Genomic DNA, 19,621 nt, shown 5'->3' with positions numbered 1-19,621 from the left:
ATCTGCTACTATGGTATTTTGGTCATGTAAAATAACAAAAACATGGTGAGCAGTTGCATGGACTTATAGATACTACTTGAACCATAAAATTAAAAACTTGTACATGCCCTGGGAAAGATAGAGATGTTGATACATAATCCTGCATGGATCCTCCTGTTTAAACTGAGACTGATTTTTTAAAAAAACTAGGCTTCATTCTAAATTGTCTTTTAATTAGGGAGTAAAAATTCCTTTTTAAAAAATGGTCAATGCTTGTTCTTTATTGCCAGTTGCCTATGAAATACTATGTTTCATGTTATTACATGTGTTTACATATATCAAAAAATACATATTAATGATCTTGAAGTTTCTAGAACAAAACACCTCAGGACTTTCATGTGTTCATGTATTCATTATTATGCAAAAAGTAAGCATTGTGAATTTTTAAAAAAATTATATACTGCAGTGCTTCTTAGGAAGAATAATTTCAAGTATTTTTAAAATGCAACCAAGTCAGTAATGAACTACAAGGGTGTCATTGGGAATAGCCAGTTTTTCTTTGTGTCAGTGACAGCTATGAAACAACTATACCTTACTTCCTGCCTTTTCCTTCCCAGAACATAGCCAAAGTTCCCAAGTTCCATACTCTGCTTTTCTTTCTCTCTCTATTTTTCTTCCATTCTCTCCCAATGAACAAATAATTACTGCCAGCTGTCTGGCTTGAATACATGGTTTATGGCAGGGAAGTCCCCAGTGTTGGACTATCAAACCAAAAGCACGTAGACAAAGTGGCTGACAGCATCCTGATCAGATAGCAAGCAGTGCTGGATCTGAGCTTGACAAATGGACCTTACAGGCATTTAATATTCTAGTGTAGTGCTAAATATGTCTACCATTAATGCCATTCTTCTGGCACACCGGAGTCGCTAGTTCTTAGATTCCTTTCTAAGAGGATGCCCTGGAACAGAGAGATTCAGATCAAATTCTAAATAAGAATGAAAAGGGAACAGCAGGATCCAGTGAGATCTTCTTTTCTTTTTCTACAATGATGCTGACTTGAAGACTTAAACTTGCCAACTACTCTTGCATAATTACTTAAAGAGGCTCACAATTGCCTTAAGAGGGAGTATGTTTTATTGTAGACCTTAGAGACCTTCATTAATCTGTCCATTTACCCAGTGGGATAGTTACCAAAGACAGGCTGCTTCTCAGAATTGGGCCAGCAAAAATTCCCTCAGGGAAAGATGTTAGGGCTGACAACCTTAAGAGAACCGCAGTAATAAGAATTGAGGGCCCGATTTAAGTCCCGTTAAGCTGTTTATGGAGAGTTTTTCATTATTAGGACTATAAATCTCAGACCAGGTTATGTTTCAGTTTGAGTTAGCCAAATGTAAGAACCGCTTGGCCATATGCTTCTTTTTCAAAGAACTTTATTCATTCAGCCTCAGGCTCAGTATTAAATAACATATTTTCTATGGACTTTTTTTTTCTGTTCACATCACACAATATTAAATAGGAAAAATTGGAGGGGGGAATTCTAACTACTTCCATATGAATCCTCACTTGTGGCCAAATTAAATCATTTGCACTTTCCTTAAACACAAACTCTGATTCCTGGTCTCCCACATGTGGGCAGAGACCCTCCTGCAAAGCCCTCCCCAAACTTTACCTGTCAGAATCCCACCATTTTTTAAAGTCCACCCAAATGTCTCCTCCTCTGTGTGGTCTGCTATCATCACCCCAGTCAAAAATAATATTGTTCCCCTAACATTGCGTTTGTGTTTTTTTTGAGGCACCCTTTCACATAAAGCTTATGTTGCAAGCTTTTGCATAACTTTTCTATTGTATCTGAGCAGCTTGGCCACAGACAGTACCTTGGCATGAACCTGCATCTTTACAATGATTCTTGGCAGTGTCCTAAATGTAGTAGGTACTTCATAAAAATTATTCTTCTTGGTGATTAAAAATTGAGGAAGTAGGAAAATTAAAGAACAGATATTTAACAGATATGCTTATTCCCTTTGCCTATCCTAGTTTTATCTGTAAGAGCTCTCAGATTCCCATTGCAGAGGGCCAGAAGTTTAGTGTATTTACTCCCGTGTTCAAGCACTTGAGGTTCAATTTCACTGGAACAGCTTCATTTCTTTTAATGAAGCGTGGTAATTTATACTCAGCAGCGTATGTTTATTCAAAGTAGTTTTTCATTTAGGGTGTTTATCGCACTCATCTTTTACCTAGCTGCAGCTATCTGGAGAAAAGAATGTGCTTTCTCTAGCTTTAACAGCCTAAAAGATTTCCTATGCCTGGGGGTTATTTTTCTCCTACCGCCATTTCTCTTCCCTTTCTCTTTTTCTTTTAACCCTTTTAGCGAGAGCTGCTTCGTGGCGCCCAGTCAGCACGGAGGCAAGGCAAATACTCGCAGCTGCCTTCAGCCAGCGCTGGGGATAGAAGCTGCGGGCGGGCACAGCTCTCCCGGCTAGGGGCTGACTGACTGTGGAAGTGCTCCTGCTCCTTTCTTCCTTTGATTGGCTCCCCGTGGTCACGTGAGAGCCAGGGGGCTGGAATTCTGAGTTGCGGCTTCTGGCACTCCTTTTTCTTTTTAAATATCGCTTGGTCTGTGGAGCTCTGCTGGGCTTGGTGCCTTGCTCTTTGAGACGGGAGACAGACGCAAACAGCCAGGGTAGACTGAGGTGGCAAAAGAAAATCTGCCGAGATGTTCGGTCAGAGCCCCAGGACCCCAGCTTCAGGCTGCTACTATCTAAATTCCATGACATCTGAGGGCCAGGAGATGTACTTGCGATTTGATCAGACTACAAGACGCTCTCCTTACAGGATGAGCCGGATTCTAGCGCGCCATCAGCTAGTGACTAAAATTCAACAAGGTGAGTTGCCGGTAGTGGAAGGCTGTTGCTAATTCTGATTTCTGTTGGCTCAATTTCATGCTAACTCAGTTTTGTAAATTATTGTTTTCACTTTACAGTATGTGGATTTCTATGCCACGTTGCACGTAACTTTTAGAAATAACTTTAGGCTGCAGTTTTAAGCAAACAGTGACAGCACTTAGCTGCCACATAACGTAAGTGCACAAAAAGCTTCACGGTAGGACAGTGAATCATAAAATTCCAAAACTTATATGTGTTTACAGAGTAAATGAGACAGGCTTACTCAGTGTGCATTTTAGGAGCTTTTCTGCAGGTTCCTTATACTCTGTCACATTTGAAACTTGGATACTTGTTTATTTAATCAGTAGGGCAAGGGGTTACTCACTTCCACCCTGCACAGGTTCTTAAGAACACTCTTAGTGGCAGGGAAAGTTAGAATTCCAGTCTTAAGGGCATGAGACTGACAATAAGGTTCACATTTCTGCCTCTTTGTATGTTTGTGTCAGTAGTTGCCACTGATTTGTTGATATTGTTTTTTGTGGGTAAAGGATAAATGTGTCCTCTGATCTCAAAACAAGTCTTGTGACCTGTGCACAGAAGCCCCAGCTTCCTGTATTGATTACATGCTGCTGAATGTTCCTTTTTTGGGGGGGTGGGGGGTGGGGGGAATCAACAGCCTGGACATCACTAAAATTCATCATTCTCCAAAAATAGTTTAAAACGTTCTCCTAATCTTAGGATAGGTCTGTAGAAACAAGACAGTTGAACATTCCTAGGAAGTCCCTAACTGGTGCACACTTACCCAGTAAGTTTATGAAGTTTATGACCACCTCCCTCTTCTAAAAACATAAATAAATAAAAGAAACAAATTATTTTCTAGAGCCATTGTACAAACAAATTCCACTTAAAATAGTTTAAGAGTATATTGAATTTTACATGGGAAGTTGGGGTTTGTAATCGTGAAAATCTTATTGTTCTGTTTCCAAAAGGAACAATATGAATTCTAGTGAGCAGCATTTGATGAGATTGTTTCCTTGGAAATTAGCATTTGTTTGTAAAGGCTCAGGAACTGGTTATGTGTGAAGGATACTGGTCCTACATACAGATCTGATTTCAGGAAGGATATTATGTCATTCCATAAACTTTGTGTGCAGGTCTTGATTGAATAGAAACAAAAGTAATTATTTCCCTGTGGCTTGATTTAAAAATACTTTAGGCTTAGAATAAAAACCATTTTTGTTTTAGAGATTTCTGACAATGATGTTTTACCAGATGCCATCATCATTAGGGACATAGGGATTTGGTAAATGTTTGATAATGATTTATAATATATGTTCTGTGAATATTCCTCAGCATGCATATAAAGTGTATTATGTTAGAAATATTGCATAGAAATACTTTGAAATTGTTTTGAAAATCTCTTTAAATGTGTTTACAACAATTAATTTCACTAAAAATTATTTATGTTCTTTTTGGAATGAAGATTATTTTTTCATTGAGGACTTAAAGTTATGAACATATACATGATCACTGAAACTGTACTATGAGTATATGTTTCATTTTCATTTTTTTCAAATTAAAGAACTTGAGCATTCTCACCTTTTTATATCGGGCAATGGAATGTTTGAAGCCAATGAATGCCTACAAATTAAAAATGAGCATTAAGATAATAGGAAAGCATAAAAGAATTCCAGTAGTCCAATGACTAGGATCTGATTATTTGTTAATATCATACAGTGGTATGGGAAGACATGGAGAAAGCAGAAGCAACGTAATTTTATTGGGTTTACTGTATTAGTAGACTGGTTTACAGTAATAATAGAGAATGTTGATTGAGCATGTATAATATATTGCGCATTGCTCTGAAAGCTTTCAATATATTTCAATTTATTTTAAATTCAAAAGTCCTTGTAGATAAGTACTATTATTATACCCATTTTAAAGGTGAGAAAATAGTCATATAGAATTCAAGTAATTTCTCTGAGGTTACGTAGTAAGAGCTGATATTTGACTATACCTCTAGAGCCCATGTTCTATAATACACCACACTGTTTTTTAGTTTTTATAATGAGTGTTAAAGTATTGAACCTATGGTTGATTTTTTGGATTATATAATATCCCAAAAACTTTTCAGTTATCTGTACTCTGTACTCAGTATTACAGAATCTGACTTGGTCACTCACTATGAAATTCCCATTCAGGTTTTACTTCTCTAGTGGTTTTAAAACTCATGCTATGTGTTTTACTTTCCTTAAACTGTTAGTACCCAGAAGGGTGTGATGCCAAGTTATTTTACTAATGACCTATAATCATTAAATTAAAGCTTATCAAGCACATATTAAATTAATGACATTGGTTTTTGTTTTTGTGTGTATTTCACATATTGAAATGACAGCCACATCAGTAAAATAGTTTGCATTACTCTGCTATAGATCTTTCAAGGAAGATTTAGCATTATATGAATATAATTTGGGGCATTGTTACTTACGATCTTTCATGGCTGTTGGGAACAATGCAAACAAGAGTAAATTGCTCCCCACTGACCTCAGTACAGTGAGATAATCATTGAATGGCATGGACATGATTCAACAGCAGATACACTCATAGGAAGGAAAAACAAGGAGGAGAAATAAAGGAATCTTTGATGATGCATAGGATCAGAATTAGTTGCCCAAACACAGGATGAATCTAAACTTGCTCACTTTAGGGTATGCTCCAAAAATCTGTAGGCATAACTTCTCTAGCCTTCTTTTTAGATCTACAGTTTTATGTCTAGTTAGAAAAAAATAGAAATGTTTAAAATAGAGTGTTGTTTGCAGAGTAAAAGTTTATCATAAGTCATACTGCCAATAAGCCCTACCCCACAATCCTGTTGAATCAATGGGGAAATTGTTGTAGGGAGAGAGAATGCATATAATAATGGTCCTTATTTCCCTCACTGACAGGCATTTGGGAATGAACTAGAGGGAGGACACTGAGGAGGTGGAGAAAGAGCATTTTAGGCCAGAATAGGGGTCTTATGTCATTGATGGCTATGATTTATTTGTTAGACACATCCACATGCTATTTAATATATCCAGATCTAAGCAGATATTTAAATGTGATTACTTGCTTTGTGAAAGAATGTATCATGCTACTAAACTTTTAAAATAATTTAAATGCATAAAACAGCATGACATGAACCAAATTGCAAGTAAAGTCTGCTGAAGCAGAAAGAAAGGAGACAGGGATGCAGGCTCTATTGAGACACTCCCTCATTCTTTTACTGTGGCAAGTTTCAGAACTTCACTGGGCCTTTGTTTCTTGATGAGAAAATGAAATGGTTGGATTATGATTGCTCAAGTTTATTCTGGTTCTCAAGTCCTCTGTAGGTGAGTCAGTAACTCCTTGAACAAGTGTGCGTAAAGCAGGGAAATTTCAACCTAAAGTAATAGAAGCTGAAAAGGAAATAAGAGCAGTTTTGTAATGGGGAATAAATCTATGGTTTATAATTTTTCTAACCTGTCAAGGAAATGGTAAAGTGAAAATCAAGTTTTAGTTCTACTTGTGCCACTATTTAGTTGTGTGATCTGGGGCAGGTCACAACTTCTCTAGGCTTTCTTTCCTTCTTCCATGAAATAGAAGATTTAGATTAAATAAGTGTGAAGTCATCTTTCAAATTCTAGGATTCTGTCATAGCTAATACCTTTTAATAACTAAAATTTAGGTATGACTTTAAGAGAAAAACAACCCGTATTTATGTTTTGTTAATTATGTTATTTAATATCTACCTGAACATTTTTGATATCTGTTTAATGCTCTCATTATCAATTTAATAGGAAAGTTAGGATGTCCAGTCTTGTGGAGTACTTAGATGTCAGTATATCTTATAATTATAAAGAAACTTGTAGAAACGTTTGCTTCTCTGGAATCCAGGACTGTAAAATAGAGTTATTGTGATGCCTGGCTTATTGCGAGGACTGTCGGGACCAGAGAATGTCCATGTATGCTCATCCCCATTCTCACACAGACAAAAAAACACACCCTATTTTTTAATATAAATTCAGAATGTAGAAAATTTCACTACTAAAAGACTTAGTGAAAGTTAGAATTGCATTTTCATGGACTTTTTATCTGAGACTACTTTTAGAGATAGCCCCTGAATTAAACTTCACTAGAGTAGAAGAAACTGCCATTTTGATGTTCCCAAGAATGGAAGCGGGCATTAGTGATGCATCCTCTCTCATTACTCCGTCAAGTCAAATGGCATTTTGGGAATTTACTCAACCTAAGTGATGGTATTATTGTTAATTCCTGTGTAATGTTGGCTGAAATTAAACAATCATTTGGAATTTATCTTTCTCTTTAGTACATTGTTACTCCACTATTTTCAGAACTAGGGGGTTATTATGCTGGCAGAAAGGTAGATGGAATACAGAAAACAGGGTGAGAAAGCATTTGTCATGTGTTGCTCAAATTCTTAAAAAAAAAAAAAAAAGGCAACAGTCAGAAATTCACATTTCGTGAATCAGAGCCTCTCTCTGTTCAGTGCTGTGATTGAAGGGCTGTACATAAGGGACACTGTTTAACCAACGTTACAGAAAAATCTATTAAGTGAACTAAGTTAAAAACTTTGGAGAACATTTTAAAAAATTATCACATGGTAAAAATGTGAGCAGTCAAGAAATAAGTACTAAAAGGGAATTAGCAAAGAGCAATATGCTCATACACATACAAAAATTGAGAGATTTACTTGAACCAAATTATGACTTCCATAGCTGCTCATCACTGCTTTTATTAGTTCTGGTTTTATAAATACACATCCCAGATGCAGGCAGTTGCCAAATTCGGATATTGGAACATTGGTTTAAGTGAACAGATATTCATTTTTTTTCTCAAATCTTATTTCCCCTCTTATAGTCAGAGTTTTAATCCTTAGTAAATTGTGAGCACTGGTAAACTCTCATAAAGTTTCCTCATTTCCTTAGCAATATAATTATGGGCTAATTTTAATGCACAGTGAGTGAAAAAAAAAAAAGAAACATGACTGGTCTGAACAATAACAATTGATGACCCAAACAAATTTAGAAAGAGAGAAAATGATGGTGGGTTTTGTTAAACCTCTTATATAAAAGGAAATGAACAGATGAGAACGCGGTGTGAGACTAGGGATGAAGGTATAAGAAGAAGATAGGAAAACCTAACTATGAATTGCATACCAGATATTTGAATGAAATAAGGCTCATGTAAAAATCATTTTCTGTCTCTTTAGGGGCAACTGAATATGATTTTGTTGTGAGTAAAGACATTATATATTAATTTACATTCTACCTCATTACCTAAAGGATTTGAGAAGAATATCTATTAATATCTACATCGATATATCTATATATCTCTATCTCTATCTCTATCTCTATCTATATCATCTATATCTATATCTATCTATATCTATATCTATATCTATATCTATATCTATCTATATCAATTCAGTTTAAAAAGGTAAATCTGATGAAAAGAAAAATGGAGGTTAATTAATAAGATAAAACTAGAAAGCTATCCTATATAATAAAGAGGTAATATGCAAATTGACTGTCACACCCTCACACAAGATGGCCACCCCCATGTGGCCACAAGATGGCCAGCAGGGGAGGGCAGTTGTGGGCAATCAGGCCAGCAGGGGAGGGCAGTTAGGGGTGACCAGGCTGGCAGGGGAGGGCAGTTGGGGGTACCGGGCCAGCAGGGGAGGGCACTTGGGGGCAATCAGGCCAGCAGGGGAGCAGTTAGACGTCAATCAGACTGGCAGGGGAGTGGTTAGTGGTGATTAGGCTGGTAGGCAGATGAACGGTTGGGATCCAGCAGTACCGGATTGTGAGAGGGATCCCAGATTGGAGAGGGCGCAGGCTGTGCTGAGGGACACCCCCCTCCCCAAGTGCATGAATTTTGTGCACCTCTAGTCTATATAATAAAAGCCTTAATGACCATTACGGTGGAACTACCAGAACGACCGGGCACTATGATGCGCACTGACCATCAGGGAGCGGACGCTCAATGCAGGAGTTGCCCCCTGGTGGTCAGTGCGCTCCCACAGGAGGACAGCCGCTTAGTCAGAAGCTGGGCTCACAGCTGGTGAGTGCAGCAATGGTGGCAGGAGCCTCTCCCGCCTCCGTGGCAGCACTAAGGAGCAGCAAGCTGAGTGGTAAGGATTAGTGAGCAGGCGGGTGGTAAGCAGTGAGGGGTTCCTGGACTGCGAGAGGGCGCAGGCCAGGCTGAGGGACCACCCCCCAGTGCACGAAATTTGGTGCACTGGGCTTCTAGTATTACATAAATGTATAAAACATAAAGTCCTGAATAATTATTAAAAGTGGTCTGCAAATTTAGCTTGAACTTCCCTAATCTAAGCAAAAAGGAAAGTATAATCAGGGGAAGAGTTGCCAAGTCCATAAGGTCAAAACATAACAACACAACCTTTCCTGGGACTTTATTTTTGGGAGAATTTTCTTCCAAAAAACTTCATATAGGAGAACAATTTTTCATGCTACTCTTGTAAAGGGACTACCCATAGTGGATGGTGCTCTTAACCATTCCTATAGTGAATTCAACAGCAAGTCTTTGGTAGCATCCGGCTGCGGTGGAAGTGGAGGCAGAACAACAAGTTATAACTCAGTGAAAATATTTGGGGAAGGGGTGGGTGGATCAACACAAAATATTCAGTATTTAATTCTCTCTAATTCTCTGGCTCAATCTAGAAATAGCATAGAGACTATCCAGAGACAGTTTTCTTAGTTCTCCTTCAAAGACCACAAGTCCTGTTAGGCATTCAGGAGGAAAATGTTTCTGTAGTTAAATAATTTGGGAAATGCTGCATCCTCTTCTGCTTCTTGCAAATTCACACTGGTGAAAGGCTCAGAGAAATCCTATAGATTATTTCAACTGGTATATTTCATCATGAAACCATTTATTCACTGGATACCAGAAGTGACATCTTGTAAGACCAATGTTCCCTGAGGAACACATTTTTAAAAGGCTGTTTTAGCAAAGTGCAGAGCCTGTGGCTTATTCTTGTATTCTGAACATTTTTCTTGTATGAATTGGGAAGTAGGTAGTTTGAGGTGAGAGTAACATTGCAAGTATTCAGTGGCTTCCACCCCAAATACTTTAAAAAATCAAATGGTAGAGGCAGGATGAACATATTTTTTATGCAAATTAACAACCTAAATAAGATTCTAACCTGATTAGGTGGTTGCGGCACATTTGCCAGGCAAAAAAACTGAAAGACTAGGTGTAAGGAAAGAGTTAATAATTATAAACAAGAATACAACCCGTCTTCAAATAACTCTACAAGTGAGGACCTGCTGGCTTGAAGAAATAAATTATTGCTTTTTAGCTTTAGATATGCATAACCTATGATAAAGCTGAAGTCCTAGGTGAGTTCTAAAGCTAATAATGCAGGATAGTTCAATACTGCTGGGAAGTGGAGAGACTGCCCCACAAGGAAAGGAACAGGAAAGTCTTCAGGTGTCTCAAATTGAGGTGATGTGGGATATGTACTCTCTGAAGCTCAGGCATCTGTGGGTGGCTCAGAGTCAATTTTTGACTTCATGGTTCAAACATATTCTTGGTACATAAACTTTCTCTCAGTATGAAAGATTAAAGTGAACTGATAGATAATAGTTATTTTAATTAGTAAAATCTGTTTTGTTCAGTTGTATAAGCAACTTACCAAGTTTTCCAGGAATACTGCAAATACAATGTTAGGTATTTTTCCTCCTGCTGTCAAGGAGAATACATTCACATTTATTTTATGATGATGGCAATCACATGGAATAGTGTAATCTAGGGCAGGACAGAGACACTGATACCCTGGACATTTATACACTGTTGTTTGAAAAGACATGAGTTCTCTCTCTCTCTCTCTTTCTCTCTCTCTCTCTCTCCCCCTCTCTCACTCGAAACTTGGGATCTAAAGGAATTTAAATGGAGTGGTTAGAAAATAACTTAAATTACAGAACATGGTAATGCTGTTAGAAAAAAGAAATCAATATAAATAAATCAAATGTCTGACTAGATTGTCAAATGATTTCCCTCAGAAGGCATAGGAATCCTGACCATTTGAAAGGTCTGACAGGAGAACAGTTGACTAAAATACCAATGATTTGCATTCCTTGCCTCTAACACTGATACAACACAAGGATGAAACAATGTAGAGGAGAGAGAGTGGAAATTGTAAAAGAACTTAACATTCACAAAGTAATTTACATGTTAGCATTTGAGCTGAAGAAGGCATTGTCTTTCTGTATTACAACTCTCCTCTTCCTGGTTGATTTTGAAAATCATACATAGGGATGATTTGTAGTCACCAAGTGACATATGGGGAAAAAAGTATGATATTCATAAAATTGTATTTTCCTCTGAATGTTTTCTAACCCCAAATTATTTATAATACTTAACATTAAGATAAGAAACAAGAGTCCTCGCCGGTTTGGCCCAGTGGATAGAGCATTGGCCTCTGGACTGAAGGGTCACAGATTCCATTCTGGTCAAGGGCAGGTACCTTGGTTGCAGGCTCTATCCAGGTGCTGGTCAGGGCATGTGCGAAGGCAACCAATTGATGTGTCTGTCTCACATCGATGTTTCTCAGTTTGTGTCTTTCCATCTCCCTTCCACTGTCTAAAAATCAATGCGAAAATATCCTCAGGTGAGGATTAACAAAAAAGAAAGAAGGAGAGAGAGAGAGAGAGATATCCAATGATACTGGTATTCCAACCATCCCATCATCCCAATAAGACTAGCGTTCTTGATAAAGAAATTTAAATCCCTCCAGATGCTTTGAAGGATATAACGTTTCTCACTAAATGCATTTCTCAAAATAGAGAATGAAATACATTTCCAACTGTTACGGTGGTTTGGGCCTATGTAAAACTATGTGATATGTATAACAAGTTCTTAGTAATCAAAGCACCTTCACGTCTACATTGATCTCTTTGGATAGAAGGGTCATCTAACTGCACCCCTTACCTGAACATTTTCATCCTCATCACTGGCATTTTGTTTGACTTGCTATGCTTTTAGGAGGAAGGTTTAAGGCAGATAAAACTGTTTAGATATTTTTATTACTGACTTTCTAGAAGAAAGAGGGGAAAATACTTGGCAAGAAAGAAGGGAACTCAGTCTTGCAGGCTCTCTTGAAGAAGACTGGAAAATAATTTCAGTGACTGAGTTCATCATCTGTTGTTGGTTCCAACACTGAGTATGATGTAATTCCACATTTGAGTTTTTATGCATTATCAGTGTCCAAGGGTAGCCAATCCATTGGGATTGTTTGAACAGCTCATGAAATGATAACATAGGCCTAAATAGATGGGAATTTGTTTTTTGCCTTCTATGACATTCTTCCAAGTTATTCCATTGACAGGATGTTGAAACCCATGTTCTTAGGGGTAAATAACTAAAATATGTTTATTAAATTCCAAGAAATACTTTCTTTTACAAATAGCTTCATGAGATCAAGAATGTTCCAGGAACACTATCCATTCAACCCAAACTCCAAACTTTTTATACCTACAATTTGGAAAATTGGAAGCCTTCAGAGTCAAGCAGCTTGAATTTGAACTCTAGCTCTATATCTTCCTAGCAGAATGACCTTGGCCAAGTTACTTAACATTTCTAAGCTTCAGCTCTCCATAGGCAAATGGAGCTAATAATAGCCACCATCTCAAAGTTATTGCAAGGATTAAATGAGAGAATGTAATTAAATGCAGAGCATAGTGCATTGCACATACTATATCTATACTAATAAAAGGGTAATATGCTAATTAGACTGGGCATCTTCTGGACAACCTTCGGGACAAAACCATAGTGGCGGGGCCGAGGTAGAGGTGGTTAGGGGTGATCAGGCCAGGAGAGGAGAGCAGTTAGGGGGATCAGGCCAGCAGGGGAAAGCAGTTAGGGGGATCAGGCCGGCAGGCAGGTGAGCAGCTAGGAGCCAGCGGTCCCAGATTGCGAGAGGGATGTCCAATTGCCGGTTTAGGCCTGATCCTGCAGGGGTCCCAGATTGGAGAGGGTGCAGGCAGGGCTTAAGGCTCCCCACCCCTGTGCACGTATTTTGTACACCAGGCCTCTAGTGCTCAGTATAAGAAAATATATATATATTATGTATTATAATATATATATATATATATATATATATATATATATATATATATATATGTATATATATAAAACAAGCATCCATGTACATATGGCCTTCAAGGTTCAGTAGTACCTCTTATCTGTTGTTTCACTTTCTGTGATTTCAGTTAACTGCAGTCAACCGTGATCTGAAAGTATTGAATGGAAAATTCCAGAATTAAACAAGTTGTAAATTTTAAATTGCATACTGTTCTGAGTAGCATGATTAAATCTTGCGTGATTCTACTCAGTCCCTCTGGGAATGTGAATCCTACCACCATCCAGCATTTCCATGCTGTACTTGCTGCCTGCCAGATAGTAGCCTTTTCAGTTATTGAATCTACTGTCTCACAGTATTGCAGTGCTTGTGCTCAAGTAACTTTTATTTTACTTAATAATGGCCTCAAAATATAAGAGTAGTGATGCTGGCAATTCAGATATATAAAAAGAGGGCTTCATTTAAGTGAAAAATTGAGTATAGCACAATAAGATACTTGAAAAATAAAGACAACTGTCATACAACTTTATTACAGTGTATTGTCATAATTGTTCTATTTTATTATTAGTTATTGTTGTTAACATCTTATGTGCCTGATTTATAAATTAAACTTTATCATAGTATGTATGTACAGGGAAAAACAGTAAAGTCGGCCCTCTGTGTCTGATATTACTATGTGTTTAGACCAATCCTTTTTTTCTTGTCATTATTCCCTAAACAATACAGTGTGACAACTATTTACATAAAATTTACATTGTTTTAGGTATTATAAGTAATTTAGAGATGACTTAAAGTTTACAGAAGGATGTATAAATACTGTGGCATTTTATATAGGGACTTGAGCATCCACAGATTTTGGTGGAAGGGTCCTGGAAATGCCAAGGGACAACTGTACATATAGGGTTCAGTACTATACAAAGTTTCAGAGATTGACTATGGGGTCTTAGAAGGTATTCCCTCACATAGAGAGGGAACCACTGTACTGTATCATCAAATGAAGAGTAAATTATGTACTTAGTCTATACACAGTTTATTAAGACCATGCTGGCACATTTTTTGGGGTCCTCAAAAAGTAAATAAAATTTGAAACAAGAGGACTTTTTGTGTTTGTTTGTTTTAAAGCTTAAACTGTAATGAAAACCATTGTTGTTCCCAATTGTCATTTTCTATGTACAGCTGTTACTCATTTCGGCTGCCCTGAATTGACCTGAAATGATGGGTTTAGGCCAAGTTTTCACTCATATAAACAGCAAAGCCTGTTGATCCCCACCCTCCATTAATAAAAGAGTCAGGAAATGTTCCTAGCTCTTGGAATCACTGGGTAGTGACCCTTAAAGCTAAGGGGAGGCAGTAGTGCTGGAAGAAAGGGGGCTGTGCTCTCTTGGGCCCAGTGAAAGGCCAGGGAGGAATCTGTGTGGGTGGAAGGGTGGGAGCAAGGCTGAGACAGCCTCATTAACCAGTGATAGAAGGTTATATCTATGTATCTGCTGCTGATATCTATAATATCTGAATTTCTCTCACAAATTGTTATTTTCTAAACTGACAGGTTAACTTTTACATCTGTGTTAATTTTGTAGAAACTTACCAGTATTATAGTAGTCTTTGTGTAGAGGAGTTAATACAAAAGAAATTCTGTAAAATGTAAACTTCCTAATGCTCAGTTGGCAATTAAAAAACTAAGCACTCCGTTTCTCAAACTAATTCAAGCAAATCATTTAAGAAAGTTTCATTGCCCATTTCTCTAAGGATTTTATTTCTTTATAATTGAGAAATATTCTTCATGATTGTTAAATTCCTCAGCTAGAAAAGAGTTCAGCCAGGCTGGTGTGGCTCAACAGTTGAGCGTCGATCCAGGAACCAAGAGGTCACAGATTTGATTTCTGGTCAGGGCACATGACTGGGTTGCGGGCTTGATCCCCAGTAGGGGCCGTGCAGGAGGCAGCCAATAGATGATGTTCCTCTCTCATCAGTGTTTCTATCTCTCTATTCCTCTCCCTTCCTCTCTCTCTAAAATCAACAAAAACATATGCAAAATTATATTAAAAAGAATACATATGAATATGATCCTTAGAATTTTTTGAAATTTGTTCTTAGATTTGAATGGATTAAATAAACATGGATATTTTTCTTAGTTATTTATGGAATATATATAATCTTAGATCCCCTTCTATTTAGGATGTCTCCCACAAAGAATAGAAATGTCTGTTAGTACAGCCTTTACACATCATAACTTAAATGTGAACCTTAAACTTTGTAAAAGCCTTGTTTTATAGGATGAAATATTTGATGTCTGCATATGGCATCCTGGAGATCCTGAGAAACTATTTTAATAGAAATTCCTGGGGGTCAATGGGAAAAAAAGGGGACACCTGTAATACTTTCCGCAATAAAGAGAAATTTAAAAAAATAGTAATTCCTCAACTGGCATATGGTAGTAGTGCATGGCAACTTGTGGAGCAGGTCCATGTGCATTGTCTTGAATACATGTGTAATGTCACCACCTTCGGAAACTTTGTCTCCCACAATCTGTCTTTCTGAGACCTGACAAATGCATATGCAAATTTTCCAATTTGAAATGTTTATAATCACATTTTCCTGAGTCATTCCTTTGTAAACAATTTCACTTGGTTTTGTTATATGGAAAAGCATACTTACCTGAGTGGGCTCTATAGATAAGTAAAGACTCAGTTGATACAATAAGGAAATTTAGCAGTGAGTAAGGCAGTTGTAAAACATTAACTAGTTGGTAGAATAGGGGTGGTTTCAGAGTCCAAAATTTTCCTTTCTCCTCTCTATTTAGAGTAAACTTACTTCCACACCTTGTTTTACCACATAATTTCTGACAAAACCATTATTTGTGTTTGGTTCACCTGAGGTTTCTCTGGTGACTTTTGTCTCCTCCTATCTTTGATTACTCTAGCAGGGCTGGTCTTGCACACTGCAGCTCCAATTCTATGAAGTTTATTGATTTGTTCCATACTGCAGGAATGACGTGGAGGTGATACAAGTTTTTCAGCTCATGGACTATCAGTCATGCTTTCTTCCGGCTGCTTGTGTCTGTGCAGCTATTCCCAAAGGTGTGTGTGTGTGGAGAGGGGAGGGGCATACCTACTGGGCTCAGAGAGAACATTTCCACTGAGTCACCCAAGTGAAAAGAAAAGTGAAAGTTGGGTTTTGTCATGGAGAGGTAGGTTGTCAACATAGTTTATTAACATTTATATGCATTAGGTAAAATATTTTCAGTTGGGGATTGGTGCTTTGAGTTTTTATAAATTTTGTGCCACCATTTAGCTTTTGAAACAATTTAAAAATAGTAAAGTGTAAAAAAAAATAGTAAAGTGTACTTATTGCTACACTTATTGAAGGCTTTCTATTATGTAGCAGGGACTATTTTCAGCACTATGTATGTTGTTATTTTATTTAATTTTCACAGAGTCCTGAGAGTTAAGTTTACTCATAGTAAGGCCTAATACTGATGATATCCATTTTGCAGATGAATAAACAAAGACTGGAGAAGTTAAATTACTTTCCCAAAGTCTCACAGCAAGTAGGTGGCAGGACTGGGCTTTGAACTCAAGGCTGTGTGATTCTGGAGCCTATATTATTCACCACTGGGCAACCCATCACCCTGATAATTATAAGTAGGCATGTCTACCTAAAACCAAGGCAAGCTGTTTTATCATTTTAGATCTGGTTGCTTCTCTCTCCCCCACCAGCCCTTCAAGTTGTTGGAGGATTTCATTGTGTCTCTAAAACAAGTAGCAACTCTGTGTGACCATCTTATACACTGAGGACCCTCCCACTGCCTTCTTTATCAAGGACTCTCTGTCCAAAGTCAACATCAAGGCAACAGCATTGTGGCCTTTGGCGAAGAATCTAGCAGAACAGGCAGAACAGAGGGAAAGGTTGGATTCCTCACCCCAACCTCTTTTCCCTGCTTCTCATGTGGCCCTCCTTCTCAGAAAGTCCTCTACCAAGTTTTCCCAGGTCTCTTGGGACCCACAGAGCTCAGTAGCTCACTGGACTTTCAGAGTGGATCTTGCATACAAGGAAGAGAGCAAGAAGTGAGGTGGAAATTAAGTCATACTTGAGTTGTCCTCTGGACTCTGGGTCTTGAGCTCATCTGTTCTTCAGCATAAGGAAAGCATGTATTAAATGTCCAGAGAGAAGTCCTGGATAGAAGGTTTTTTTTCTCTCCAGATTTTACAATTTTCACCTCAGTCACAGCTGAGGCCTGCAGACCAAAATAGTCTCAGTTGTACTTTGCACTTGTAGTTAGAGAACAGTAGCCAGTCAGAGAAAATATCAGTGTTCTGCCAACTTCTGCTAGTTGTGAAATTTTGCCAGAAGCAAAACAGGATCAAAAATAATAAACAGACCTCCTCCTTTACTGCATGACTGCTATTTACAAAAAGAGATTGATGGACTGACTGTGCTTGTGTGAGTGCTCAGTGGAGACAATTTTTAAGGAGAAAAAGTTAATTTTTTGATGCTCGGTTGCATATGATTTGAGATTTTTCAGAAATAATTGGGTTTTCAGAGAAACAACCACAGCATAGATAGTACTCCTTCTCCAATACAAATGGCTTAAATAGTAGATGAAATACCTGAAACATAAATTACATGCAGTTGTAAATTTTTTCCAGGGAAAATGAATCTTGAAAACAAAAAATAACATGAGTCTTAAGTAGAATAGTGATGTTTCCAGTAGAAAGAAAAACCTGGCCTGTACTGAAAGCTCAGGGAACTAGAAGGCGAGAGGCCTGGATTCTAGGTCACCTTTGTCTATCAAATAGGAATAATATCAGCTTTTGCTACTCAGTGACATTGTAAAGTAAAAAAAAAAAAAATTGGTATCAAATCAGCTAAAATGGAAGGCATGGTGCTCAATTCTGTCATGGCTGAGCAATGCTAGGTTATATAATGGGGATCACTGGGCTAGCCCCCACAGGCACCATACAAAGCAATACCCAGCACTTCAGCTGGACACAAAACATCACCACATTAGCTCAACTTCTTTGAATAATAGTTTATATCACTCTTCAAGGATATGGAAATAATGTACCACTCTTTTGTTTTAATCTTGTTTGATTGTTTTGATATCTGTTTTATTTTTTTTCAAATGGACAAAGTGAATAATGTTTAGCTTTATTTTATATCTTCTTTTTATATATTTGATGTGCTATGAGTGAATCTCTATATTTAGTTAAGTTCATTTCAAACTTCTGTTTTCCCTCTTATATTTCTTTTATTCTGAGGTGTCAAGAATTTTACTTTGTATTTTTACTCAGTCAATAAGTACTTCTTTACCCTTAATGAATAATTTCCCATAATGATGAGCAGAATTAAACCTTTTAAAGTGAAAGATACTGTGTTATAGACTTTGACAAGTTAGAGTGTTGTAGGTCATAGCTTTCAGAGTTATGAATTTCCAGTATTAATTGGGCTTCCTACCTAAGGCCAACAGAGAGTGTGGATAGTTACTCCTGCAGGCAGGATAGCCTGGTGTGGCTGTCTAGGTGGAGGCCTACAAGAACTTACTGTGGTCACGGGGATTGTCTGGGTAGGAGGGGACTGATAGAACCTGATGTCACTTTACCCAAGTATCTGTTAAAGGAAAGATGTGCCCAGTGCTTTCCTCCTTCCTTGCCTAGCACAGTCTTGTCAGGAAAGTCTTAAGAAAGTAAGGTGAAAGGAACACAGACTTTATAAACATACTAGACCAGTGCACAAAAATTCGTGCACTCAGCGGGGGAGGGTCCCTCAGCCAGGCCTGCACCCTCTCACAGTCTGGGACCCCTCAGGGGTTGTCTGACTGATGTCTTAGGCCCGCTCCCCAGGGAATCGGGCCTAAGCTGGCAGTCAGACATCCCTCTGGCAGCCCGGGAGCCCTTGGGGGATGTCCACCTGCTGGCTTAAGCCCGTTCCTCGAGAGATTGGACCTAAACCATTAGTTGGACATCCTTAGCGCTGCAGTGGAGATGGGAGAGGCTCCTGCCACTGCTGCTGAATTGGCCAGCCATGAGCCGGCTTCTGGCTGAGCGGCGCTTCCCCTGTGGAAGCGCACTGATCACCAGGGGGCAGCTCCTGTGTTGAGCATCTGCCCCCGGGTGGTCAGTGTGCATCATAGCGACCAGTCGTTCTGCTGTTAGGGTCAATTTGCATATTACCATTTTATTATATAGGATCCCTTTAAAATGTTTGACTCTTGTTTGATAGTTTTGATATCAGTTTAATTTTTTTTTTTTTTTTAATGTTTGAGTGTGCTGATGGTGGTGGATTCGAGGAGAAGGGACAGCTACTTAAGATGAGACTTGTGGAAAATCTTTGAACATTGCTAAGCACTCTGTATATTTGGTTATTATTTCGAAATCCTGGATATCTTGAATGAAGGGGTATTTGAGAGGGAAATGTGAATGAAGAGGAAAGGAGCTTGTTTAATGAGGGTGAGACTGACTTCTGTCTGCCCCACACACATGCTGCTCTGAGTTTCTCTGCAACCCTCCGCTTAGCAGGATACACTTCTTATTTATAGCTGGCTCTTCTCAGTCCCTGGCCATTTACTTAAATTACCATGTTTTGTGATTGATGTCAATAATTTGACATGGGAGTTATG

At 38.2% G+C, this 19,621-nt stretch overlaps 1 protein-coding gene across 2 annotated transcripts in view; it reads left to right on the top strand.

Moving 5' to 3' along the window:
- The first annotated feature begins 2,593 nt into the window (after positions 1-2,593).
- Positions 2,594-19,621, top strand: part of STARD13 (StAR related lipid transfer domain containing 13) — a 234,079-nt gene continuing 217,051 nt past the window's right edge. For both annotated transcript variants that reach the window (XM_036299160.1, XM_036299159.1), the window contains exon 1: positions 2,594-2,861. In XM_036299160.1, the coding sequence (XP_036155053.1) occupies positions 2,693-2,861 (169 nt within the window). In that variant the 5' untranslated portion in view covers positions 2,594-2,692. The remainder of the gene's footprint in view (positions 2,862-19,621) is intronic.

This window comes from Myotis myotis, unplaced genomic scaffold, assembly GCF_014108235.1.
Source record: "Myotis myotis isolate mMyoMyo1 unplaced genomic scaffold, mMyoMyo1.p scaffold_m19_p_3, whole genome shotgun sequence".
NCBI classification, from domain to species: Eukaryota; Metazoa; Chordata; class Mammalia; order Chiroptera; family Vespertilionidae; genus Myotis; species Myotis myotis.
Note: the sequence above shows the minus strand (reverse complement) of the source record. Positions and strands in the feature narration are given on the sequence as shown.